General features: G+C 51.8%; 3 protein-coding genes across 3 annotated transcripts; all 3 read left to right on the top strand.

Moving 5' to 3' along the window:
• On the top strand, positions 1 to 2,837 carry LOC134363393 (melanoma inhibitory activity protein 2-like). The gene is given in 4 exon segments (XM_063078994.1): positions 1 to 1,516; positions 1,628 to 1,722; positions 2,185 to 2,809; positions 2,812 to 2,837. Coding segments are annotated over 4 exon segments (2,262 nt in total).
• Positions 2,838 to 12,545: 9,708 nt separating this feature from the next.
• Positions 12,546 to 15,382, top strand: LOC134363394 (melanoma inhibitory activity protein 2-like). The gene is given in 4 exon segments (XM_063078995.1): positions 12,546 to 14,061; positions 14,173 to 14,267; positions 14,730 to 15,354; positions 15,357 to 15,382. Coding segments are annotated over 4 exon segments (2,262 nt in total).
• Positions 15,383 to 25,247: 9,865 nt separating this feature from the next.
• Positions 25,248 to 27,224, top strand: LOC134362713 (melanoma inhibitory activity protein 2-like; the record flags this gene model as incomplete). Its single annotated transcript, XM_063077923.1, has 1 exon — positions 25,248 to 27,224. A coding segment is annotated over one exon (1,977 nt), but the record flags the coding sequence as incomplete, so codon positions are not given.
• Positions 27,225 to 27,329: the final 105 nt, after the last annotated feature.

The raw sequence follows: 27,329 nt of genomic DNA, 5'->3' as shown, positions 1-27,329 counted from the left end.
ATGGAGGTGCCCGGGGCTGCCCCTCAGCCGTACTTGGGGTTGGTCCTGGGAAAGCTGTGCAGGACTGTGGCAGCATTGCCTGAAGACCTGAGACCGGGCCCTGGTTTTCCGTGGGAACTGGTGACATGTGCGGCTCTTACTGGATTTTTGATTCTCTTGTTTTTGTGGAGAAGTGTTCGATCGGTGAGAAGCCGGCTTTATGTAAGAAGAGAGAAAAAGCTTGCTGAAAAGCTTTCTGGACTAATTGAAGAAAAATGTAAACTACTTGACAAACTTTGCGTTGTTCAAGAGGAGTATGAAGGCTTGGAGTCAGCTGTGAAGGATGCCAGCTTTGAGAAGGGGTCAACAGAAGCACAAAGCTTGGAGGCAACCTATGAAAAGCTGAGCAGCTCCAAATCTAAACTTGAGGATGAAATAGTCTTTCTAGCAAAAGAATTAAAGGAACAGAAATCTAAACATTGTGAGCAAGATGAATTGATGGCGGATATTTCAAAAAGGATACAGTCCCTAGAAGATGAATCGAAATCCATCCAGTCACAAGTAGCTGAAGCCAAACTAATCTGCAAAATATTTCAAATGAATGAAGAACGTCTGAAGGTGGCAATAAAAGACGCCTTGAATGAAAATTCCCAACTTCAGGAAAGCCAGAAACAGCTTTTACAAGAAGCGGAAGTATTGAAAGAACAAGTGAGTGAACTTAATAAACAGAAAATAATATTTGAAAACTCCAAAGTCCAGGCAGAACGAGTTCTGAGTGATAAAGAAAATCACATCAAGTCTCTGGCTGAACGCTTGCTCAAGATGACAGACTGGGCTGCTGTGCTTAGAGAAGACATGATGGCTGATGACTTGGAACTGGAGATGAAGAGCGAATCACAAAATGGTGCTCGCTTAGATGATCCGCCAGAAGGAGCTTTGAAGAAACTGATTCACACTGCTAAGTTAAATGCTTCTTTCAAAACCCTAGAAGGAGAAAGAAACCAAATTTACACTGAGTTGTCTGAAGTAGATAAAACAAAGGAAGAGCTTATAGAGCATATTACAAATCTCCAGACTGAACAAGCATCTTTACAGTCAGAAAACACACAGTTGGAAAGTGAAAATCAGAAGCTTCGGCAGAAACTTAAAGGAATGACTGAACTGTATCAAGAAAATGGAATGAAACTCCACAGGAAGTTAATAGCAGAGGAAAAGGACCGGTTAGAGAAGGAGGAGAAACTTTCCAAAGTAGAAGAGAAGATGAGCCATGCAGCTGAGGAACTGGAGACCTACAGAAGGAGAGCCAGAGATGCAGAAGAAGAATTGGAGAGAAGCGTTCGTTCTTATCAAGGGCAGATGACTTCCTATGAGAAAGAAGCGCATGGCAGCTGGGTGGCAGCTGAGACTGCTGAAAGACACCTCAGGTATTTAAGGAAAGTAAATGTTTCCAAGAGACAAAAATTAGCTGAAAAAGAGTTTAAATTTGAACTTTTCAAAAAAGATCCATATGTAGTTGATGTTCCAAAGACAGCATTTGGCGGAGAGCATTCCCCATGTGGTGCCTCACCAGTGGGTCGACCCTCATCCGAAACGAGAGCTTTTCTCTCTCCACTCAGACTCGCACCTTTGACTCCAGGGCGAGGAGGAGGAAGAGGCTCAAGAGGCCCAGAGAATACTCTGGATCACCAGATGACCAATGAAAGAGGAGAATCGGGCTGTGATAGGTTAACCGATTCTCATGGAGCACCATGTGGGTACCTGTCACCTCCGTGGGAACAGCACCGGAGGATGAGGATCCCTCCACCAGGCCACCCATGTTCTGATCCAGCTCTTCTTCCACAAAGGCAAGACGGATTTGATCCTGATCCTGGTGGACCGTCTGGCCCAGCAGAGCTCAGAAGTTTTAACCTGGCTTCTTTGGATAAAGTGGATGGGCCAAAGCCCTCACAAACGGAATCCAGCAGAAATGATACCAAAGACGACCTTGGTAATGTAAATGTGCCTCATTCATCTGTGCCTGCTGAAAGGGAAGCAAGTGGCCCTGGCTTTGCTCCTCCACCTTTTCCTGCAATCAGAGGTCCATTGTTTCCAGTGGATAGGAGGGGTCCATTCATGAGAAGAGAACCTCCTTTTCCTCCACCTCCTCCAGGAAGCATGTATGGAGCTCCTCAAAATTATTATCTCCCAAGGGATTTCCCTGTGCAGCCACCACCTCCATCTGGGTTCCTGTCACCTCCGTGGGAACAACACCGAAGGATGATGATTCCTCCACCAGGCCACCCATGTTCTGATCCAGCTCTTCTTCCACAAAGGCAAGACGGCTTTGATCCTAATCCTGGTGGACCGTCTGGCCCAGCAGAACTGAGAAGTTTTCACCTGGCTTCTTTGGATAAAGTGGATGGGCCAAAGCCCTCACAAACGGAATCCAGCAGAAATGATACCAAAGACGACCTTGGTAATGTAAATGTGCCTCATTCATCTGTGCCTGCTGAAAGGGAAGCAAGTGGCCCTGGCTTTGCTCCTCCACCTTTTCCTGCAATCAGAGGTCCATTGTTTCCAGTGGATAGGAGGGGTCCATTCATGAGAAGAGAACCTCCTTTTCCTCCACCTCCTCCAGGAAGCATGTATGGAGCTCCTCAAAATTATTTTCTACCAAGGGATTTCTCTGTCCAGCCACCACCTCCATTTGCAATGAGAAATGTCTATTCACTGAGGGGATTTCCTCCTTATGTTCCTCTAGGAGCTGGATTGTCACCTCCACCCCCACATTCTGAAAGTAGGGGTGAGTTCCCTTCAGGGTCGATTCCGTGCTCAAATGAGCCTGCTCCTGAAATCCAGAAGCACAGCAAGAAACCTGATGATATTTTTGGTCTCTCTTCATAAATAGTTTTGACTTATCTTTCATTTTCAGTTTAAGTAACTACAATTTTTGCTCAAATTGAAGCTTAATGGAATTATAATTCTCAGGATACTATTTTGTAAATAAAGATGATTTAAATATGAATTTCGTGAGTAAATTATTTCCATTTTATTTTATCCTAGATTGTATAATTATTTTAATTTGATTAACTAACCCACTATTACATAAACAATAATGGGAAATTTATTTAGGTTATCTTGCAGTTGGGGATGTTTTAAACTCCAAGGGCTGTGTCTTTATGCCAAGAACTGTATTTACTACGGTTGTAGACAAATGTGAAAGTAACTTTATGCTTAATTAAATTTTCATTGATTTAAAGACTTGCTTGGTATTGATAATAATAATAAAATCAGCTAGGTTTTTAATTAAAAAAATCACAATGTACCCCATAAATATGTACAGTTATTAGGTGTCCGTTAAAAATAATAATAATCTTTTAAAATTACCAAAAGAAATTGTGGATCTAAGACCCTTCAAGACCCTCTATTTATAAAAACTTGCTGTCGATGGATATTTTTATGCTCTTAAAACATGAAATCTAAGCCTCTGTCCATGCTGCAATGAAAAAGTCTGTGGTGAGAAGATATGATAAGAAGATGAAGCATATTATTAACCAGTGTTTGTGTGTTTCATAGACCTTTACTATCTAGAAAGAAACCTGTAAGGAGGGTATAATGATGCTTCTATGGTTCTAATTTAAATTTTTTATGAATAGAAAACAGTGAGCACTGTATACAGGTAAAAAGCCATATAACATCCTGCATATATGGGTATCTGAGAACTTCAAAATGTTTGTGGAAAAATAGAATTGAAAGATAATATGAATCTTCCCTGAGCTTTGTGAAGTGCCGCCGTACATGGAGATGTGTGTATTATATAATTATGCATGTGTGTGTGTAATTGACAGTTAACGTTTTTCTGATGATAAAAATAATACATTACTGCTAAGTTTTGCTTGAAATATCTGAAGAATATGCACCAGTCAATCTTTAGGTTAAAATTAAGGATGATTTCCATGTGACCGCAACGTTAAGAACTTTAATCCTTGGGGGAAAAAAAATCATTCAACTCTATAGCGCCTATATGGGTGGTATGCATTAACAAAATAAATGAGATTTTCTTCTCAGTTTTTGCAAAAAAAAAAATTTTTTTTTTGTAAAATAGGGGAAATTCTCTAGAAAATTCTTTGATATTTCTTATCTAGAAAATAATTTGGTAAGTCTCATATTTATGCCTTAGAAAAAAGACAGTATGTGGCATTACACTCTGGTGCTTTGTACTCTGTCAGTGCAGCTAAGCTGGGAATTAATTACATTTTCCACAGTTTCCTTCCGTCTCTTCTTCCAGATTAGAATTGGCCAAGAAAGAAACTTGCAGAATATTGGAAACTGGAAATGAGGCAGTGGCCATAACCATCTGCAGATCTTTTCTCAGGCAGATTCAGAGACAGACAGAAGAAGAGGCCGGGCCCATGTGGGTAAAAACCTCCAGCCGAGTCTGTGAAGTGACGTATCCCGAGGTTGTCCTGAGGGGAGTGCTTCCGTTTTTCTTTGTTCACGGGTGTTCTCCTCAAACCAAAGCCATTTTTCTGGAAATTTTCTTCTCTAAAGCTTCTTGGCCTTTAAAAACCTAGTATTTGTCAGTTGAGTTTTGGTGCAGCATCAAAGACCCTCCACAGTCATCTGAAGTGGCTGCTGAAGCACTTCTTCTGCAGTTAGTGTCTCTGTGAAGCTCAACTTGCTTCACATTCTTCCACCAAAGCAACGTGTTGCCACAGATTCCTGCAGCAGCAGGTAGGAGAGTCCAGCTGCTTCTGAGGAGCGTCAGCGCTGCAGCGGCCTCCTCAGCGCTCCAGCGCTCCCGCTCAGCTGCAGCCTCTGCCCCGCTAGAGCCGCTGCCCGCGTGCTCCCGATCCCACTGCAGCGTCGGCCCATTGGAGCTGCTGCCGCCAGCTCCCGCTCCCTATGCAGCCCCCCTTTCCAGCCTCTGCCCCTTTCCAGCCGCTGCCCCGCTGCAGCCGCTGCATGCACGCTCCCGCTCCTGCTCCCGCTGCAGCCTCTGCCCCGTTCGAGCTGCTGCCGTGCGCTCCCGATCGCGCTGCAGCCTCTGCCTGGCTCGAGCCGCTGCCCTGGCGCTCCCGATCCCGCTGCAGCCTCTGCCCTGTTTGAGTCGCTGCCCGCGCCCTCCCGATCCCGCTGCAGCCCGTGCCCCTCTCGAGCTTCTGCCCCTCTCGAGCAGCTTCCCCCCCCGCTCACGCGCCCGCTCCCGCCTCCGCCTTTGCCCAGCTCCCGCTATTGCCCGCGCCCTCCTGCTCCGGCTCCAGCCTCTGCTCCGCTACAGCTGCTGCCCGCTTGCTTCCGATCCCGCTGCAGCGTTTGCCCTGCTGGAGCCGCTGCCCGCGCTCACGATCCCGCTGCAGCCTCTGCCTCTCTAGAGCGGCTGCCCGCGCGCTCCCGCTCAGGCTGCAGCCTCTGCCCAGCTGGAGACACTGCCCGCGCGATCCCGATCCCGCTGCAGCCTCTGCCCCGCTCGAGCAGCTGCCCGCACGCTCCCGATCTGGCTGCAGCCTCTGCCCTGCTCGAGCCGCTGCCTGCGCGCTCCCGATCCCGCTGCAGCCTCTGCCTGGCTGGAGCCGCCGCCCGTGCGCTCCCGCTCCCCCTGCAGGCTCTGCCCGGCTCGAGCCGCTGCCCACCCGCTCCTGATCCCGCAGCAGCCTCTGCCCCGCTCGAGCCGCTGCCTGCGCGCTCCCGATCGCGCTGCAGCCTCTGCCCCGCTCGAGCTTCTGCCCGCACGCTAGCGCTCCAGCTCCCGCTGCAGTCTTTGCCCAGCTCGAGCTGTTTCCCACCCCCTCCTGCTCCCGCCCCACCGCAGCCTTTGCCCAGCTCCAGCTGTTGCCCACGCCCTCCCGCTCCCGCTGCAGCCTCTGCCCTGCTGCAGCCGCTGCCCTGGCTCTCCCGATCACGCTGCAGCCTCTGCCCCTCTCGAGCCTCTGCCCCTCTCCCGCCGCTGCCCCCACACTCACGCTCCCGCTCCCGCCTCCGCCTTGGCCCAGCTCCAGCTGTTGCCCGAGCCCTCCTGCTCCCGCTCCAGCCTCTGCTCCGCTAGAGCTGCTGCCCGCTTGCTCCCGATCCCGCTGCAGCTTTTGCCCTGCTGGAGCCGCTGCCCGTGCTCACGATCCCACTGCAGCCCCTGCCTCACTCCAGCGGCTGCCCGCACGCTCCCGATCTCGCTGCAGCCTCTGCCCGCCTGGAGCCGCTGCCCGCGCGCTCCCGATCTGGCTGCAGCCTCTGCCCTGCTCGAGCCGCTGCCTGCGCGCTCCCGATCCCGCTGCAGCCTCTGCCTGGCTGGAGCCGCCGCCCGTGCGCTCCCGCTCCCCCTGCAGGCTCTGCCGGGCTCGAGCCGCTCCCCACCCGCTCCTGATCCCACAGCAGCCTCTGCCCCGCTCGAGCCGCTGCCTGCGCGCTCCCGATCACGCTGCAGCCTCTGCACCGCTCGAGGCGCTGCCTGCGCGTTCCCGATCCCGCCGCAACCTCTGCCCCGCTGGAGCTTCTGCCCGCACGCTAGCGCTCCAGCTCACGCAGCAGTCTTTGCCCAGCTCCAGCTGTTTCCCACTCCCTCCTGCTCCCGCCCCACCGCAGCCTTTGCCCAGCTCCAGCTGTTGCCCACGCCCTCCCGCTACCGCTGCAGCCTCTGCCCCGCTAGAGCCGCTGCCAGCCCACTCCCTATCTAGCTGCAGCCTCTGCCCCTCTCGAGCCTCTGCCCCTCTCCCGCCGCTGCCCCGACGCTCACGCTCCCGCTCCCGCCTCCGCCTTTGCCCAGCTCCAGCTGTTGCCTGCGCCCTCCTGCTCCCGCTCCAGCCTCTGTCCCGCTCGATCCGCTGCCTGCGCGCTCCCGATCCCCCTGCAGGCTCTGCCCGGCTCAGGCCGCTGCCCGCCCGCTCCTGATCCCGCTGCAGCCTCTGCCCCGCTTGAGCCGCTGCCCGCGTGCTCCCGCTCCCGCCACAGCCTCTCCCCAGCCAGTGCACCTAAAAGGAGGGCGGAGGTTCTGGATCCCAGGGAAAGAGAGCGAGAAAGCGGAATGACACGGGGTCTTGAGGCTGCACTTTCCTGTCCCTCAGCTCAGGTCCCGTTGCGCTGTCCGAACACCTGTGTTTAAATCTGCTCTGATATCTAGAAACCTGCAGACCTCTATTTCCATGTCAGGGTAGAGAGGACCGTCTCATTCTTTTTTAAAGCTGCATCCATTATGATTTTACCATCATGTATTTACCCCGTGCCCCACGGGTGGACACTCAGGTTGTGTCCAGGTTGTGCTGTCCTACACAATGCTGCAGTGAGCATCCTGGTGTCCTTCAGAGATTTCTCTGGGTTTGGGCCTAGAGGTGACACTGATGGGACAAAGAATATCCACATGGAAAATACTGAAAGATAGGACCAGATTATCTTCCAAAGGCTGCAGTTTTATTGCTACCAAGAGTATGTGAGGCAATTTTAAATTGAGTTGAATTGTGGATGTGTTGAGTCTAATCAAAATTCTAGTGTTGGTCTCTTCATTGTCTGAGGTATTGCGTCAGGCCTCTGGAGACAGGTGCGTGCATGAGATGACTCCTGGCTTCCAGCTGTCTACACCATGTGTAACATGGCTGTCGGATGACTCTGGCGGCCTGCGGTCCCACAGTCAACTTTGTCATTCTCTTCTCCCCATTAAAATACAGATTGAGTACCCCTTATCCAAAATGCTTGGAAAGTATTTTGGATTTAGGATGTTTTCAGATTTGGGAATATTTGGAGAATACATTTGCAGAATGCTCCAATGAGCATTTCCTTTGAGTGTCATGTTAGCACTCAAAAAGTTTAGGAGTTTGGATTTTTGGATTAGAGACTCTTAACCTGTATATAAATATCCCAGACATTCTGTTTTCTACTATTCTTGGAGTTTCAGGTCCTCAAAGGAGCACAAAAATATTTTGCCAAACCACAGTTCTAATTTGTGATGTTTAAGATGTGGCTTTTGTATTTGCAAACTCGAATTGTTGTGCCGGACGCTCCAGCCTTGCCACCCAGCAAAAGGCCCCATGGAAGATTCTGCCAAAGAAATGCCAGATGGGCCAAGGCATCCAAGGTCTCAGGTGACTGGCCAGGGCAGCTCCAGTTGGCCGAGTTGTGCTAAGAGAGGGTCGCCTGGTGGGCGAGAGCCTGCCCATGCTACCCGAAGGGACAAGCAGTGTGAGTTAACATTTATTTATCGAGCTATGAGTATCAACGGGGAAGCGTGTTATACGCTTTACAAGGATCAACCAAGAGACAGGACTTGTTGCTTATCTACCTGAGGGCTGAGAAACTAGGATGCAGAGACTGGATGTGGGCTGCATAGCAAAGGCAATACTTACCCAAAGGAGTCAACGTATGATGGTGGCATTTCAGGACATAACTGAGTTCCCTGGAGTCAGCCTGAGGCCCTGCTCTGGGTGGTGGTGGCCAGTGTCCCTCCCCACCCTCTGGGCCTCCCATCTTACCTCCTAGCACCCTGTCTCTCTGAGCCTAAATGCCAGGGACCAAACCAGGAGGCTGGCAGCCAGCCTGGTCCACACCATGGGCCCCTCCTCCAAGGTCCCAAATGCTTCCTTGCACTTTCTGGACAAGCATGGAGCAGTTAGCTTCCAACCCTCGTACAAACACTGATGATCACAGCCCCATGTGGGGAGGGAGGCCGGTGTGTGCCGTGAGATGACCCCGCCCAGCCCCTGACCCCTGCCCACATTGATGCCGCATTTAGAGAAGAGATGGCCTGACCCCTCACCCACACCAAGGGTACCAAGGAGTCAAGTGTTGAGGTTAGAGGCGGGGATATCAGGGAGGTGAGCTGAGACCAGAGGGTGAGGTGAGATGCCCTCGTTCACATCAAGCCAGAGGAAGAGGGCTTTAAAGAGAGCTTTAGGCTTTGAGGTGTCCTCCGCAGGTGGAGAAATCCAGTGGACTGATGCCTCACCCCCACCCCCACCCCAAAGTCTAGAGGGCAAGAGACAGGCTGGCTGCTTTGATGGCGGAGCTGAGGAGAGGGCCGACGGCCCAGGTGAGGGCCTCGTGTGAGAGAGTCGGCGTGGAATCTCACAGGCCCAGTCCCAGGAGGCAGCCTGGGCAGTGAACAGACGCAGGCCAAGAGAAGGTGGGGCTGCCGCTACCCGTCAGGGGCTCCTTGGTTCTCTGAGGCCCACACAAAATATTCTAGTCAGGGGGACAGTGGGGACCATGTCCGGGCTCTGAAGACCCTTGGAGATGCCGATGAGAGAAAGAGGCGTAGCTTTCAACCTCCGCCAAGCCCAGAGCACAGTTCAGCTGGAGGCTGACCACGCCTGCTGCCCGGCCGAGGCTTCCCACCCCACCAGGCCGGGGCAGCAGGAGCGGCCTCCACTTCAAAGCAGGGGACTTGACGATGACGTCAGGCCCTTTTTATTGTTGGGCCTGGACGTGAGCCGAGCGGTGCTGTGTGACGTGAAGTGGTGGAGACCACGGGTATTTCCCTACCAAGAAGCAGCCTGGGCCTGTCAGGTTTCCATCTGGCCGTGGGAGGACTGGCCAGCAGAAGAGGTTTCAAGGGCCAGAGGTGGACACAAATAAAGCTGCTTTAAGTGGTTTCCAGTTCCACAGCTGTGCTGGCTCAGTGTCCTGGTGACATCCCTGAGTTCTGTGGCAACCAGAGGAGGGCTTTGGGGGGGCAACAGGTGTTTATTGACCTTCTTTAAAGAGCGGGCACCACATGCATGGTGAGACGCACCCCCCTCCCAGAGGGGCCTTGGTCTCAGGCAGGGGCTCTTGGTGGGGCAGGGCCCAAACCCCGAGGGGGAATTTCTCTGTCTCTGCCCCTCAGCCAGGCCCAACAGTAGAAAGGGCCTGAGGGAAAGGTACGGAAGAGCTCCACCTGCCGGCTTGGGGTCCTGGGGAGGAGGGATTGAACTTGGGCCTGGAGTGGAGGGGGTCATGAGGAAGGTCCAGGAGACCCCAAGACTTGTGGGTGGGGCTTGCCAAGCCCCTCCCCTGCCTGGGATGAGAGTAAGAGACCCTGGTCAGCTAACGCGTCTCATCACCGCCGCCTCCAGTGTGAAGTGCTCAGTAACTGCAACATAAGGAAACGCAGCCTTCATCCAGACTTGAAACGGTTCCTTCCCTTTCCACTTCCAAACTGCCCTGCCCTCGGGCTCCTGCCACCGTGGGAGGAAAAGCACAGTTCCAACCCATCAGGCTCAAGCTCGTAGCTAACAGGGCAGGCACTCCTGCAGCCTTCCGCCCCTTTTCTGGGTCTGATAGCTGCCAGAGACTCTTGCAAAACTGACTCTCTCTTGGGGAGTTTGCTAATGGCCACGTGCCCACAGCACGGCCACCGCTGAGGCCCATGCAAGGAGCCAACTCAGGCGTCCTCGGTCCCCATTCCCTCCTGCCTGGGGAAGGACCCAGTGGCAGAGGGGGGTCGTGGCAGGGGGCAGGAACATTCACATCTGTGTTGCATGAGGGGAACCCTCCAGGTTGGCTGCTGCAGTGGGAGGTTCCCAAGGCCCCGGGGCCTGGGGGGCCCAGTGGGCAGGGCAGTCGTCCTGACCTGTTTGGTTGCACAGCTTGTTAACTTCGAAGAAAGCACCTCTGAGCAGTGGGAGGGTGACTCACCAGAGGGCAGCACTGGTTTGGGGGTGGGCTTCTCTGGTCCTACCTTTTCAGTTCACACAGTAAGGAAGGCCAGGCCTGTCCTGGGCAGTGTGATCAGCAAGTCTCCAAGCTGACGTATGAAACATGGGTGTGTCATCGGTTGGGGTGCATCTTGACCGCCATGCTCGCTTTGGGATGAAAGGAACAGGCTTTATGTCCCGGCTTTGTCACTTTCTAGCCTGTGACTTGGGCAAACCCTTTTACTTTTCTGGGTCTCACTGTCATCATCCATAGAGTGAGATAAAGACACCTTCCTCCCAAGTCCACCGTGAAGACTCAAAACGCTCAGCGCGTCCCTGCTCCTGGAAGTGTGCTGGGAGCCAAAGGAGCAGGGCTGTCCTGGCCTTGAAAGGCCGAGGGGCTCCTGGGGAGCTGTGCCCTGACCTGAGGCTTGCCCCCCCTTTCCCCAGGGGGCAGGGTGGGCTGGGAGCTTGGGCCAGACACCTGGGCAGCTGCCTCCCCTCTGGAACAGTCCTCATTTTATTCCCCTGGGGTCCTGAAAGTTGGAACTAACTGGCTGGCTAAAAAAACAAAAAAGAAAAGGCAAAGGGCGAGCAAGCGCTTTGTGCGTGCTGCAAGGCAGGGTGTGTCTCAGGGATCTGTTTCCATGGGAACCAGCGGCACAGGCTGGCTCCTATGGGCACCAAAAAGAGAAACTTGGCAGAGGTTTCAGGCACCTGAAGTGGGATTCATGCCAGGGATACAAGGATGGTTCAACATATGAAAGTCAATAAAGGTGATACAATAAAATGTAACGGTCATGTGGCCAGTATGAATCTGGCCATCACAGCTTGGGTATGAACGGTGACAATCAGCCTTGCATCCCGTGAATATTCATAACCAATAAAATTGGGGGGGAAAAAGAATAAATGGGTACAGGAGATCTTATTGGTGTGGTGAAAATGTTCTAAAACTGATTTGTGGTGATGGCTGCACAACTTGATGAACTTACTAGAACTCATTGAATTGCATACCTGAAATGGGTGGATTACAAGGTATCTAAAATATTCCTCAATAAAGTGTTTTTTAAACAAAGAGCATTTCACTGACATCCAGCAGATCCCGAAATACAACACACTTCTGCCACTAAATAGCTAAACAGCCCTGGACAAGTAGTGCACTTACTGTAGACCTTTGCTTCATTACCTATAAAGAAAGCGTTGGGCCAGCTGAAGCCCAGAGTGTCTCAGGCCTCTTCCCATTGCCACATTCTACGGCTATTTTGGCAAAGTTAGTCCAAAGAAAACACTTTTGTTCCTTGGCAGATATCTAAGGAAGGATGCTCCTCTGAAAGAAATTAAAATCGCAAAATTTCCTTTAAAAAATTGCCAAAGGAAAAGTTGATCTCCTAGAAGTAGCAGAATAGTGGTCACTAGAGGCTGGGAAGGGTAGGGCGAGGAGGGGAAAGGCAGAGGTTACAGATACAAAGTTGCAGCTGGACAGGAGGAACTATTTGTACTGATCTACAGCTTTGTAAGGTGGCTAGAGTCAGCACGCATTTATTAGATAATTTCAAATAGCTAAAAGAGAGGATTTTGAATTTTCCCAGCACAAAGAAATGACAAATATTTGAGTGATGAGTATGCTGATTACCCAGATTTGATCATTATAAACATGGATTCAAATCCAGCGGTGGCCCGGCCAAAACCAAGCCGAGGTGGGGGTGGCTAGGACAGCGTGTGTCACAGGCTGGCGCGGGGCAGGCTCCGGAACCGCGTGGCGGAAGTGACGTCACAAAGGGGCCTGGTTACCATGGTGCGCGGTGGGGGACGCCTGAGGCCGGTGGGCGCCAGTGCTCCCCGGCTCCCCTCAAGGCCGGCTGCGCTGTGTCTGCTGCTGTCGCCGGGGCCGGTTCGCGTTCCCGACAGAACGCAGAGCTGTCTCAGCTGCTGGTGGTGGCCCGGCCAGGCCGTGGCTACTGTGGCCACAGCCGGAGCAGCCTCGGCGCCATGGAGGTGCCCGGGGCTGCCCCTCAGCCGTACTTGGGGTTGGTCCTGGGAAAGCTGTGCAGGACTGTGGCAGCATTGCCTGAAGACCTGAGACCGGGCCCTGGTTTTCCGTGGGAACTGGTGACATGTGCGGCTCTTACTGGATTTTTGATTCTCTTGTTTTTGTGGAGAAGTGTTCGATCGGTGAGAAGCCGGCTTTATGTAAGAAGAGAGAAAAAGCTTGCTGAAAAGCTTTCTGGACTAATTGAAGAAAAATGTAAACTACTTGACAAACTTTGCGTTGTTCAAGAGGAGTATGAAGGCTTGGAGTCAGCTGTGAAGGATGCCAGCTTTGAGAAGGGGTCAACAGAAGCACAAAGCTTGGAGGCAACCTATGAAAAGCTGAGCAGCTCCAAATCTAAACTTGAGGATGAAATAGTCTTTCTAGCAAAAGAATTAAAGGAACAGAAATCTAAACATTGTGAGCAAGATGAATTGATGGCGGATATTTCAAAAAGGATACAGTCCCTAGAAGATGAATCGAAATCCATCCAGTCACAAGTAGCTGAAGCCAAACTAATCTGCAAAATATTTCAAATGAATGAAGAACGTCTGAAGGTGGCAATAAAAGACGCCTTGAATGAAAATTCCCAACTTCAGGAAAGCCAGAAACAGCTTTTACAAGAAGCGGAAGTATTGAAAGAACAAGTGAGTGAACTTAATAAACAGAAAATAATATTTGAAAACTCCAAAGTCCAGGCAGAACGAGTTCTGAGTGATAAAGAAAATCACATCAAGTCTCTGGCTGAACGCTTGCTCAAGATGACAGACTGGGCTGCTGTGCTTAGAGAAGACATGATGGCTGATGACTTGGAACTGGAGATGAAGAGCGAATCACAAAATGGTGCTCGCTTAGATGATCCGCCAGAAGGAGCTTTGAAGAAACTGATTCACACTGCTAAGTTAAATGCTTCTTTCAAAACCCTAGAAGGAGAAAGAAACCAAATTTACACTGAGTTGTCTGAAGTAGATAAAACAAAGGAAGAGCTTATAGAGCATATTACAAATCTCCAGACTGAACAAGCATCTTTACAGTCAGAAAACACACAGTTGGAAAGTGAAAATCAGAAGCTTCGGCAGAAACTTAAAGGAATGACTGAACTGTATCAAGAAAATGGAATGAAACTCCACAGGAAGTTAATAGCAGAGGAAAAGGACCGGTTAGAGAAGGAGGAGAAACTTTCCAAAGTAGAAGAGAAGATGAGCCATGCAGCTGAGGAACTGGAGACCTACAGAAGGAGAGCCAGAGATGCAGAAGAAGAATTGGAGAGAAGCGTTCGTTCTTATCAAGGGCAGATGACTTCCTATGAGAAAGAAGCGCATGGCAGCTGGGTGGCAGCTGAGACTGCTGAAAGACACCTCAGGTATTTAAGGAAAGTAAATGTTTCCAAGAGACAAAAATTAGCTGAAAAAGAGTTTAAATTTGAACTTTTCAAAAAAGATCCATATGTAGTTGATGTTCCAAAGACAGCATTTGGCGGAGAGCATTCCCCATGTGGTGCCTCACCAGTGGGTCGACCTTCATCCGAAACGAGAGCTTTTCTCTCTCCACTCAGACTCGCACCTTTGACTCCAGGGCGAGGAGGAGGAAGAGGCTCAAGAGGCCCAGAGAATACTCTGGATCACCAGATGACCAATGAAAGAGGAGAATCGGGCTGTGATAGGTTAACCGATTCTCATGGAGCACCATGTGGGTACCTGTCACCTCCGTGGGAACAGCACCGGAGGATGAGGATCCCTCCACCAGGCCACCCATGTTCTGATCCAGCTCTTCTTCCACAAAGGCAAGACGGATTTGATCCTGATCCTGGTGGACCGTCTGGCCCAGCAGAGCTCAGAAGTTTTAACCTGGCTTCTTTGGATAAAGTGGATGGGCCAAAGCCCTCACAAACGGAATCCAGCAGAAATGATACCAAAGACGACCTTGGTAATGTAAATGTGCCTCATTCATCTGTGCCTGCTGAAAGGGAAGCAAGTGGCCCTGGCTTTGCTCCTCCACCTTTTCCTGCAATCAGAGGTCCATTGTTTCCAGTGGATAGGAGGGGTCCATTCATGAGAAGAGAACCTCCTTTTCCTCCACCTCCTCCAGGAAGCATGTATGGAGCTCCTCAAAATTATTATCTCCCAAGGGATTTCCCTGTGCAGCCACCACCTCCATCTGGGTTCCTGTCACCTCCGTGGGAACAACACCGAAGGATGATGATTCCTCCACCAGGCCACCCATGTTCTGATCCAGCTCTTCTTCCACAAAGGCAAGACGGCTTTGATCCTAATCCTGGTGGACCGTCTGGCCCAGCAGAACTGAGAAGTTTTCACCTGGCTTCTTTGGATAAAGTGGATGGGCCAAAGCCCTCACAAACGGAATCCAGCAGAAATGATACCAAAGACGACCTTGGTAATGTAAATGTGCCTCATTCATCTGTGCCTGCTGAAAGGGAAGCAAGTGGCCCTGGCTTTGCTCCTCCACCTTTTCCTGCAATCAGAGGTCCATTGTTTCCAGTGGATAGGAGGGGTCCATTCATGAGAAGAGAACCTCCTTTTCCTCCACCTCCTCCAGGAAGCATGTATGGAGCTCCTCAAAATTATTTTCTACCAAGGGATTTCTCTGTCCAGCCACCACCTCCATTTGCAATGAGAAATGTCTATTCACTGAGGGGATTTCCTCCTTATGTTCCTCTAGGAGCTGGATTGTCACCTCCACCCCCACATTCTGAAAGTAGGGGTGAGTTCCCTTCAGGGTCGATTCCGTGCTCAAATGAGCCTGCTCCTGAAATCCAGAAGCACAGCAAGAAACCTGATGATATTTTTGGTCTCTCTTCATAAATAGTTTTGACTTATCTTTCATTTTCAGTTTAAGTAACTACAATTTTTGCTCAAATTGAAGCTTAATGGAATTATAATTCTCAGGATACTATTTTGTAAATAAAGATGATTTAAATATGAATTTCGTGAGTAAATTATTTCCATTTTATTTTATCCTAGATTGTATAATTATTTTAATTTGATTAACTAACCCACTATTACATAAACAATAATGGGAAATTTATTTAGGTTATCTTGCAGTTGGGGATGTTTTAAACTCCAAGGGCTGTGTCTTTATGCCAAGAACTGTATTTACTACGGTTGTAGACAAATGTGAAAGTAACTTTATGCTTAATTAAATTTTCATTGATTTAAAGACTTGCTTGGTATTGATAATAATAATAAAATCAGCTAGGTTTTTAATTAAAAAAATCACAATGTACCCCATAAATATGTACAGTTATTAGGTGTCCGTTAAAAATAATAATAATCTTTTAAAATTACCAAAAGAAATTGTGGATCTAAGACCCTTCAAGACCCTCTATTTATAAAAACTTGCTGTCGATGGATATTTTTATGCTCTTAAAACATGAAATCTAAGCCTCTGTCCATGCTGCAATGAAAAAGTCTGTGGTGAGAAGATATGATAAGAAGATGAAGCATATTATTAACCAGTGTTTGTGTGTTTCATAGACCTTTACTATCTAGAAAGAAACCTGTAAGGAGGGTATAATGATGCTTCTATGGTTCTAATTTAAATTTTTTATGAATAGAAAACAGTGAGCACTGTATACAGGTAAAAAGCCATATAACATCCTGCATATATGGGTATCTGAGAACTTCAAAATGTTTGTGGAAAAATAGAATTGAAAGATAATATGAATCTTCCCTGAGCTTTGTGAAGTGCCGCCGTACATGGAGATGTGTGTATTATATAATTATGCATGTGTGTGTGTAATTGACAGTTAACGTTTTTCTGATGATAAAAATAATACATTACTGCTAAGTTTTGCTTGAAATATCTGAAGAATATGCACCAGTCAATCTTTAGGTTAAAATTAAGGATGATTTCCATGTGACCGCAACGTTAAGAACTTTAATCCTTGGGGGAAAAAAAATCATTCAACTCTATAGCGCCTATATGGGTGGTATGCATTAACAAAATAAATGAGATTTTCTTCTCAGTTTTTGCAAAAAAAAAAAATTCTTTTTTTGTAAAATAGGGGAAATTCTCTAGAAAATTCTTTGATATTTCTTATCTAGAAAATAATTTGGTAAGTCTCATATTTATGCCTTAGAAAAAAGACAGTATGTGGCATTACACTCTGGTGCTTTGTACTCTGTCAGTGCAGCTAAGCTGGGAATTAATTACATTTTCCACAGTTTCCTTCCGTCTCTTCTTCCAGATTAGAATTGGCCAAGAAAGAAACTTGCAGAATATTGGAAACTGGAAATGAGGCAGTGGCCATAACCATCTGCAGATCTTTTCTCAGGCAGATTCAGAGACAGACAGAAGAAGAGGCCGGGCCCATGTGGGTAAAAACCTCCAGCCGCGTCTGTGAAGTGACGTATCCCGAGGTTGTCCTGAGGGGAGTGCTTCCGTTTTTCTTTGTTCACGGGTGTTCTCCTCAAACCAAAGCCATTTTTCTGGAAATTTTCTTCTCTAAAGCTTCTTGGCCTTTAAAAACCTAGTATTTGTCAGTTGAGTTTTGGTGCAGCATCAAAGACCCTCCACAGTCATCTGAAGTGGCTGCTGAAGCACTTCTTCTGCAGTTAGTGTCTCTGTGAAGCTCAACTTGCTTCACATTCTTCCACCAAAGCAACGTGTTGCCACAGATTCCTGCAGCAGCAGGTAGGAGAGTCCAGCTGCTTCTGAGGAGCGTCAGCGCTGCAGCGGCCTCCTCAGCGCTCCAGCGCTCCCGCTCAGCTGCAGCCTCTGCCCCGCTAGAGCCGCTGCCCGCGTGCTCCCGATCTCACTGCAGCGTCGGCCCATTGGAGCTGCTGCCGCCAGCTCCCGCTCCCTATGCAGCCCCCCTTTCCAGCCTCTGCCCCTTTCCAGCCGCTGCCCCGCTGCAGCCGCTGCATGCACGCTCCCGCTCCTGCTCCCGCTGCAGCCTCTGCCCCGTTCGAGCTGCTGCCGTGCGCTCCCGATCGCGCTGCAGCCTCTGCCTGGCTCGAGCCGCTGCCCTGGCGCTCCCGATCCCGCTGCAGCCTCTGCCCTGTTTGAGTCGCTGCCCGCGCCCTCCCGATCCCGCTGCAGCCCGTGCCCCTCTCGAGCTTCTGCCCCTCTCGAGCAGCTTCCCCCCCGCTCACGCGCCCGCTCCCGCCTCCGCCTTTGCCCAGCTCCAGCTATTGCCCGCGCCCTCCTGCTCCGGCTCCAGCCTCTGCTCCGCTACAGCTGCTGCCCGCTTGCTTCCGATCCCGCTGCAGCGTTTGCCCTGCTGGAGCCGCTGCCCGCGCTCACGATCCCGCTGCAGCCTCTGCCTCTCTAGAGCGGCTGCCCGCGCGCTCCCGCTCAGGCTGCAGCCTCTGCCCAGCTGGAGCCACTGCCCGCGCGTTCCCGATCCCGCTGCAGCCTCTGCCCCGCTCGAGCAGCTGCCCGCACGCTCCCGATCTGGCTGCAGCCTCTGCACCGCTTGAGCCGCTGCCCCCGCGCTCCCGATCTGGCTGCAGCCTCTGCCCTGCTCGAGCCGCTGCCTGCGCGCTCCCGATCCCGCTGCAGCCTCTGCCTGGCTGGAGCCGCCGCCCGTGCGCTCCCGCTCCCCCTGCAGGCTCTGCCCGGCTCGAGCCGCTGCCCACCCGCTCCTGATCCCGCAGCAGCCTCTGCCCCGCTCGAGCCGCTGCCTGCGCGCTCCCGATCGCGCTGCAGCCTCTGCCCCGCTCGAGCTTCTGCCCGCACGCTAGCGCTCCAGCTCCCGCTGCAGTCTTTGCCCAGCTCGAGCTGTTTCCCACCCCCTCCTGCTCCCGCCCCACCGCAGCCTTTGCCCAGCTCCAGCTGTTGCCCACGCCCTCCCGCTCCCGCTGCATCCTCTGCCCTGCTGCAGCCGCTGCCCTGGCTCTCCCGATCACGCTGCAGCCTCTGCCCCTCTCGAGCCTCTGCCCCTCTCCCGCCGCTGCCCGCACACTCACGCTCCCGCTCCCGCCTCCGCCTTGGCCCAGCTCCAGCTGTTGCCCGAGCCCTCCTGCTCCCGCTCCAGCCTCTGCTCCGCTAGAGCTGCTGCCCGCTTGCTCCCGATACCGCTGCAGCTTTTGCCCTGCTGGAGCCGCTGCCCGTGCTCACGATCCCACTGCAGCCCCTGCCTCGCTCCAGCGGCTGCCCGCACGCTCCCGATCTCGCTGCAGCCTCTGCCCGCCTGGAGCCGCTGCCCGCGCGCTCCCGATCTGGCTGCAGCCTCTGCCCTGCTCGAGCCGCTGCCTGCGCGCTCCCGATCCCGCTGCAGCCTCTGCCTGGCTGGAGCCGCCGCCCGTGCGCTCCCGCTCCCCCTGCAGGCTCTGCCGGGCTCGAGCCGCTCCCCACCCGCTCCTGATCCCACAGCAGCCTCTGCCCCGCTCGAGCCGCTGCCTCCGTGCTCCCGATCACGCTGCAGCCTCTGCACCGCTCGAGGCGCTGCCTGCGCGTTCCCGATCCCGCCGCAACCTCTGCCCCGCTCGAGCTTCTGCCCGCACGCTAGCGCTCCAGCTCACGCAGCAGTCTTTGCCCAGCTCCAGCTGTTTCCCACTCCCTCCTGCTCCCGCCCCACCGCAGCCTTTGCCCAGCTCCAGCTGTTGCCCACGCCCTCCCGCTCCCGCTGCAGACTCTGCCCGGCTAGAGCCGCTGCCCGCCCACTCCCGATCTAGCTGCAGCCTCTGCCCCTCTCGAGCCTCTGCCCCTCTCCCGCCGCTGCCCCGACGCTCACGCTCCCGCTCCCGCCTCCGCCTTTGCCCAGCTCCAGCTGTTGCCTGCGCCCTCCTGCTCCCGCTCCAGCCTCTGTCCCGCTCGATCCGCTGCCTGCGCGCTCCCGATCCCCCTGCAGGCTCTGCCCGGCTCCGGCCGCTGCCCGCCCGCTCCTGATCCCGCTGCAGCCTCTGCCCCGCTTGAGCCGCTGCCCGCGTGCTCCCGCTCCCGCCACAGCCTCTCCCCAGCCAGTGCACCTAAAAGGAGGGCGGAGGTTCTGGATCCCAGGGAAAGAGAGCGAGAAAGCGGAATGACAGGGGGTCTTGAGGCTGCACTTTCCTGTCCCTCAGCTCAGGTCCCGTTGCGCTGTCCGAACACCTGTGTTTAAATCTGCTCTGATATCTAGAAACCTGCAGACCTCTATTTCCATGTCAGGGTAGAGAGGACCGTCTCATTCTTTTTTAAAGCTGCATCCATTATGATTTTACCATCATGTATTTACCCCGTGCCCCACGGGTGGACACTCAGGTTGTGTCCAGGTTGTGCTGTCCTACACAATGCTGCAGTGAGCATCCTGGTGTCCTTCAGAGATTTCTCTGGGTTTGGGCCTAGAGGTGACACTGATGGGACAAAGAATATCCACATGGAAAATACTGAAAGATAGGACCAGATTATCTTCCAAAGGCTGCAGTTTTATTGCTACCAAGAGTATGTGAGGCAATTTTAAATTGAGTTGAATTGTGGATGTGTTGAGTCTAATCAAAATTCTAGTGTTGGTCTCTTCATTGTCTGAGGTATTGCGTCAGGCCTCTGGAGACAGGTGCGTGCATGAGATGACTCCTGGCTTCCAGCTGTCTACACCATGTGTAACATGGCTGTCGGATGACTCTGGCGGCCTGCGGTCCCACAGTCAACTTTGTCATTCTCTTCTCCCCATTAAAATACAGATTGAGTACCCCTTATCCAAAATGCTTGGAAAGTATTTTGGATTTAGGATGTTTTCAGATTTGGGAATATTTGGAGAATACATTTGCAGAATGCTCCAATGAGCATTTCCTTTGAGTGTCATGTTAGCACTCAAAAAGTTTAGGAGTTTGGATTTTTGGATTAGAGACTCTTAACCTGTATATAAATATCCCAGACATTCTGTTTTCTACTATTCTTGGAGTTTCAGGTCCTCAAAGGAGCACAAAAATATTTTGCCAAACCACAGTTCTAATTTGTGATGTTTAAGATGTGGCTTTTGTATTTGCAAACTCGAATTGTTGTGCCAGACGCTCCAGCCTTGCCACCCAGCAAAAGGCCCCATGGAAGATTCTGCCAAAGAAATGCCAGATGGGCCAAGGCATCCAAGGTCTCAGGTGACTGGCCAGGGCAGCTCCAGTTGGCCGAGTTGTGCTAAGAGAGGGTCGCCTGGTGGGCGAGAGCCTGCCCATGCTACCCGAAGGGACAAGCAGTGTGAGTTAACATTTATTTATCGAGCTATGAGTATCAACGGGGAAGCGTGTTATACGCTTTACAAGGATCAACCAAGAGACAGGACTTGTTGCTTATCTACCTGAGGGCTGAGAAACTAGGATGCAGAGACTGGATGTGGGCTGCATAGCAAAGGCAATACTTACCCAAAGGAGTCAACGTATGATGGTGGCATTTCAGGACATAACTGAGTTCTCTGGAGTCAGCCTGAGGCCCTGCTCTGGGTGGTGGTGGCCAGTGTCCCTCCCCACCCTCTGGGCCTCCCATCTTACCTCCTAGCACCCTGTCTCTCTGAGCCTAAATGCCAGGGACCAAACCAGGAGGCTGGCAGCCAGCCTGGTCCACACCATGGGCCCCTCCTCCATGGTCCCAAATCCTTCCTTGCACTTTCTGGACAAGCATGGAGCAGTTAGCTTCCAACCCTCGTACAAACACTGATGATCACAGCCCCATGTGGGGAGGAAGGCCGGTGTGTGCCGTGAGATGACCCCGCCCAGCCCCTGACCCCTGCCCACATTGATGCCGCATTTAGAGAAGAGATGGCCTGACCCCTCACCCACACCAAGGGTACCAAGGAGTCAAGTGTTGAGGTTAGAGGCGGGGATATCAGGGAGGTGAGCTGAGACCAGAGGGTGAGGTGAGATGCCCTCGTTCACATCAAGCCAGAGGAAGAGGGCTTTAAAGAGAGCTTTAGGCTTTGAGGTGTCCTCCGCAGGTGGAGAAATCCAGTGGACTGATGCCTCACCCCCACCCCCACCCCAAAGTCTAGAGGGCAAGAGACAGGCTGGCTGCTTTGATGGCGGAGCTGAGGAGAGGGCCGACGGCCCAGGTGAGGGCCTCGTGTGAGAGAGTCGGCGTGGAATCTCACAGGCCCAGTCCCAGGAGGCAGCCTGGGCAGTGAACAGACGCAGGCCAAGAGAAGGTGGGGCTGCCGCTACCCGTCAGGGGCTCCTTGGTTCTCTGAGGCCCACACAAAATATTCTAGTCAGGGGGACAGTGGGGACCATGTCCGGGCTCTGAAGACCCTTGGAGATGCCGATGAGAGAAAGAGGCGTAGCTTTCAACCTCCGCCAAGCCCAGAGCACAGTTCAGCTGGAGGCTGACCACGCCTGCTGCCCGGCCGAGGCTTCCCACCCCACCAGGCCGGGGCAGCAGGAGCGGCCTCCACTTCAAAGCAGGGGACTTGACGATGACGTCAGGCCCTTTTTATTGTTGGGCCTGGACGTGAGCCGAGCGGTGCTGTGTGACGTGAAGTGGTGGAGACCACGGGTATTTCCCTACCAAGAAGCAGCCTGGGCCTGTCAGGTTTCCATCTGGCCGTGGGAGGACTGGCCAGCAGAAGAGGTTTCAAGGGCCAGAGGTGGACACAAATAAAGCTGCTTTAAGTGGTTTCCAGTTCCACAGCTGTGCTGGCTCAGTGTCCTGGTGACATCCCTGAGTTCTGTGGCAACCAGAGGAGGGCTTTGGGGGGGCAACAGGTGTTTATTGACCTTCTTTAAAGAGCGGGCACCACATGCATGGTGAGACGCACCCCCCTCCCAGAGGGGCCTTGGTCTCAGGCAGGGGCTCTTGGTGGGGCAGGGCCCAAACCCCGAGGGGGAATTTCTCTGTCTCTGCCCCTCAGCCAGGCCCAAGAGTAGAAAGGGCCTGAGGGAAAGGTACGGAAGAGCTCCACCTGCCGGCTTGGGGTCCTGGGGAGGAGGGATTGAACTTGGGCCTGGAGTGGAGGGGGTCATGAGGAAGGTCCAGGAGACCCCAAGACTTGTGGGTGGGGCTTGCCAAGCCCCTCCCCTGCCTGGGATGAGAGTAAGAGACCCTGGTCAGCTAACGCGTCTCATCACCGCCGCCTCCAGTGTGAAGTGCTCAGTAACTGCAACATAAGGAAACGCAGCCTTCATCCAGACTTGAAACGGTTCCTTCCCTTTCCACTTCCAAACTGCCCTGCCCTCGGGCTCCTGCCACCGTGGGAGGAAAAGCACAGTTCCAACCCATCAGGCTCAAGCTCGTAGCTAACAGGGCAGGCACTCCTGCAGCCTTCCGCCCCTTTTCTGGGTCTGATAGCTGCCAGAGACTCTTGCAAAACTGACTCTCTCTTGGGGAGTTTGCTAATGGCCACGTGCCCACAGCACGGCCACCGCTGAGGCCCATGCAAGGAGCCAACTCAGGCGTCCTCGGTCCCCATTCCCTCCTGCCTGGGAAAGGACCCAGTGGCAGAGGGGGGTCGTGGCAGCGGGCAGGAACATTCACATCTGTGTTGCATGAGGGGAACCCTCCAGGTTGGCTGCTGCAGTGGGAGGTTCCCAAGGCCCCGGGGCCTGGGGGGCCCAGTGGGCAGGGCAGTCGTCCTGACCTGTTTGGTTGCACAGCTTGTTAACTTCGAAGAAAGCACCTCTGAGCAGTGGGAGGGTGACTCACCAGAGGGCAGCACTGGTTTGGGGGTGGGCTTCTCTGGTCCTACCTTTTCAGTTCACACAGTAAGGAAGGCCAGGCCTGTCCTGGGCAGTGTGATCAGCAAGTCTCCAAGCTGACGTATGAAACATGGGTGTGTCATCGGTTGGGGTGCATCTTGACCGCCATGCTCGCTTTGGGATGAAAGGAACAGGCTTTATGTCCCGGCTTTGTCACTTTCTAGCCTGTGACTTGGGCAAACCCTTTTACTTTTCTGGGTCTCACTGTCATCATCCATAGAGTGAGATAAAGACACCTTCCTCCCAAGTCCACCGTGAAGACTCAAAACGCTCAGTGCGTCCCTGCTCCTGGAAGTGTGCTGGGAGCCAAAGGAGCAGGGCTGTCCTGGCCTTGAAAGGCCGAGGGGCTCCTGGGGAGCTGTGCCCTGACCTGAGGCTTGCCCCCCCTTTCCCCAGGGGGCAGGGTGGGCTGGGAGCTTGGGCCAGACACCTGGGCAGCTGCCTCCCCTCTGGAACAGTCCTCATTTTATTCCCCTGGGGTCCTGAAAGTTGGAACTAACTGGCTGGCTAAAAAAACAAAAAAGAAAAGGCAAAGGGCGAGCAAGCGCTTTGTGCGTGCTGCAAGGCAGGGTGTGTCTCAGGGATCTGTTTCCATGGGAACCAGCGGCACAGGCTGGCTCCTATGGGCACCAAAAAGAGAAACTTGGCAGAGGTTTCAGGCACCTGAAGTGGGATTCATGCCAGGGATACAAGGATGGTTCAACATATGAAAGTCAATAAAGGTGATACAATAAAATGTAACGGTCATGTGGCCAGTATGAATCTGGCCATCACAGCTTGGGTATGAACGGTGACAATCAGCCTTGCATCCCGTGAATATTCATAACCAATAAAATTGGGGGGGGGAAAGAATAAATGGGTACAGGAGATCTTATTGGTGTGGTGAAAATGTTCTAAAACTGATTTGTGGTGATGGCTGCACAACTTGATGAACTTACTAGAACTCATTGAATTGCATACCTGAAATGGGTGGATTACAAGGTATCTAAAATATTCCTCAATAAAGTGTTTTTTAAACAAAGAGCATTTCACTGACATCCAGCAGATCCCGAAATACAACACACTTCTGCCACTAAATAGCTAAACAGCCCTGGACAAGTAGTGCACTTACTGTAGACCTTTGCTTCATTACCTATAAAGAAAGCGTTGGGCCAGCTGAAGCCCAGAGTGTCTCAGGCCTCTTCCCATTGCCACATTCTACGGCTATTTTGGCAAAGTTAGTCCAAAGAAAACACTTTTGTTCCTTGGCAGATATCTAAGGAAGGATGCTCCTCTGAAAGAAATTAAAATCGCAAAATTTCCTTTAAAAAATTGCCAAAGGAAAAGTTGATCTCCTAGAAGTAGCAGAATAGTGGTCACTAGAGGCTGGGAAGGGTAGGGCGAGGAGGGGAAAGGCAGAGGTTACAGATACAAAGTTGCAGCTGGACAGGAGGAACTATTTGTACTGATCTACAGCTTTGTAAGGTGGCTAGAGTCAGCACGCATTTATTAGATAATTTCAAATAGCTAAAAGAGAGGATTTTGAATTTTCCCAGCACAAAGAAATGACAAATATTTGAGTGATGAGTATGCTGATTACCCAGATTTGATCATTATAAACATGGATTCAAATCCAGCGGTGGCCCGGCCAAAACCAAGCCGAGGTGGGGGTGGCTAGGACAGCGTGTGTCACAGGCTGGCGCGGGGCAGGCTCCGGAACCGCGTGGCGGAAGTGACGTCACAAAGGGGCCTGGTTACCATGGTGCGCGGTGGGGGACGCCTGAGGCCGGTGGGCGCCAGTGCTCCCCGGCTCCCCTCAAGGCCGGCTGCGCTGTGTCTGCTGCTGTCGCCGGGGCCGGTTCGCGTTCCCGACAGAACGCAGAGCTGTCTCAGCTGCTGGTGGTGGCCCGGCCAGGCCGTGGCTACTGTGGCCACAGCCGGAGCAGCCTCGGCGCCATGGAGGTGCCCGGGGCTGCCCCTCAGCCGTACTTGGGGCTGGTCCTGGGAAAGCTGTGCAGGACTGTGGCAGCATTGCCTGAAGACCTGAGACCGGGCCCTGGTTTTCCGTGGGAACTGGTGACATGTGCGGCTCTTACTGGATTTTTGATTCTCTTGTTTTTGTGGAGAAGTGTTCGATCGGTGAGAAGCTGGCTTTATGTAAGAAGAGAGAAAAAGCTTGCTGAAAAGCTTTCTGGACTAATTGAAGAAAAATGTAAACTACTTGACAAACTTTGCGTTGTTCAAGAGGAGTATGAAGGCTTGGAGTCAGCTGTGAAGGATGCCAGCTTTGAGAAGGGGTCAACAGAAGCACAAAGCTTGGAGGCAACCTATGAAAAGCTGAGCAGCTCCAAATCTAAACTTGAGGATGAAATAGTCTTTCTAGCAAAAGAATTAAAGGAACAGAAATCTAAACATTGTGAGCAAGATGAATTGATGGCGGATATTTCAAAAAGGATACAGTCCCTAGAAGATGAATCGAAATCCATCCAGTCACAAGTAGCTGAAGCCAAACTAATCTGCAAAATATTTCAAATGAATGAAGAACGTCTGAAGGTGGCAATAAAAGACGCCTTGAATGAAAATTCCCAACTTCAGGAAAGCCAGAAACAGCTTTTACAAGAAGCGGAAGTATTGAAAGAACAAGTGAGTGAACTTAATAAACAGAAAATAATATTTGAAAACTCCAAAGTCCAGGCAGAACGAGTTCTGAGTGATAAAGAAAATCACATCAAGTCTCTGGCTGAACGCTTGCTCAAGATGACAGACTGGGCTGCTGTGCTTAGAGAAGACATGATGGCTGATGACTTGGAATTGGAGATGAAGAGCGAATCACAAAATGGTGCTCGCTTAGATGATCCGCCAGAAGGAGCTTTGAAGAAACTGATTCACACTGCTAAGTTAAATGCTTCTTTCAAAACCCTAGAAGGAGAAAGAAACCAAATTTACACTGAGTTGTCTGAAGTAGATAAAACAAAGGAAGAGCTTATAGAGCATATTACAAATCTCCAGACTGAACAAGCATCTTTACAGTCAGAAAACACACAGTTGGAAAGTGAAAATCAGAAGCTTCGGCAGAAACTTAAAGGAATGACTGAACTGTATCAAGAAAATGGAATGAAACTCCACAGGAAGTTAATAGCAGAGGAAAAGGACCGGTTAGAGAAGGAGGAGAAACTTTCCAAAGTAGAAGAGAAGATGAGCCATGCAGCTGAGGAACTGGAGACCTACAGAAGGAGAGCCAGAGATGCAGAAGAAGAATTGGAGAGAAGCGTTCGTTCTTATCAAGGGCAGATGACTTCCTATGAGAAAGAAGCGCATGGCAGCTGGGTGGCAGCTGAGACTGCTGAAAGACACCTCAGGTATTTAAGGAAAGTAAATGTTTCCAAGAGACAAAAATTAGCTGAAAAAGAGTTTAAATTTGAACTTTTCAAAAAAGATCCATATGTAGTTGATGTTCCAAAGACAGCATTTGGCGGAGAGCATTCCCCATGTGGTGCCTCACCAGTGGGTCGACCCTCATCCGAAACGAGAGCTTTTCTCTCTCCACTCAGACTCGCACCTTTGACTCCAGGGCGAGGAGGAGGAAGAGGCTCAAGAGGCCCAGAGAATACTCTGGATCACCAGATGACCAATGAAAGAGGAGAATCGGGCTGTGATAGGTTAACCGATTCTCATGGAGCACCATGTGGGTACCTGTCACCTCCGTGGGAACAGCACCGGAGGATGAGGATCCCTCCACCAGGCCACCCATGTTCTGATCCAGCTCTTCTTCCACAAAGGCAAGACGGATTTGATCCTGATCCTGGTGGACCGTCTGGCCCAGCAGAGCTCAGAAGTTTTAACCTGGCTTCTTTGGATAAAGTGGATGGGCCAAAGCCCTCACAAACGGAATCCAGCAGAAATGATACCAAAGACGACCTTGGTAATGTAAATGTGCCTCATTCATCTGTGCCTGCTGAAAGGGAAGCAAGTGGCCCTGGCTTTGCTCCTCCACCTTTTCCTGCAATCAGAGGTCCATTGTTTCCAGTGGATAGGAGGGGTCCATTCATGAGAAGAGAACCTCCTTTTCCTCCACCTCCTCCAGGAAGCATGTATGGAGCTCCTCAAAATTATTATCTCCCAAGGGATTTCCCTGTGCAGCCACCA

Source organism: Cynocephalus volans, chromosome 14, assembly GCF_027409185.1.
Source record: "Cynocephalus volans isolate mCynVol1 chromosome 14, mCynVol1.pri, whole genome shotgun sequence".
NCBI lineage: Eukaryota > Metazoa > Chordata > Mammalia > Dermoptera > Cynocephalidae > Cynocephalus > Cynocephalus volans.
Note: the sequence above shows the minus strand (reverse complement) of the source record. Positions and strands in the feature narration are given on the sequence as shown.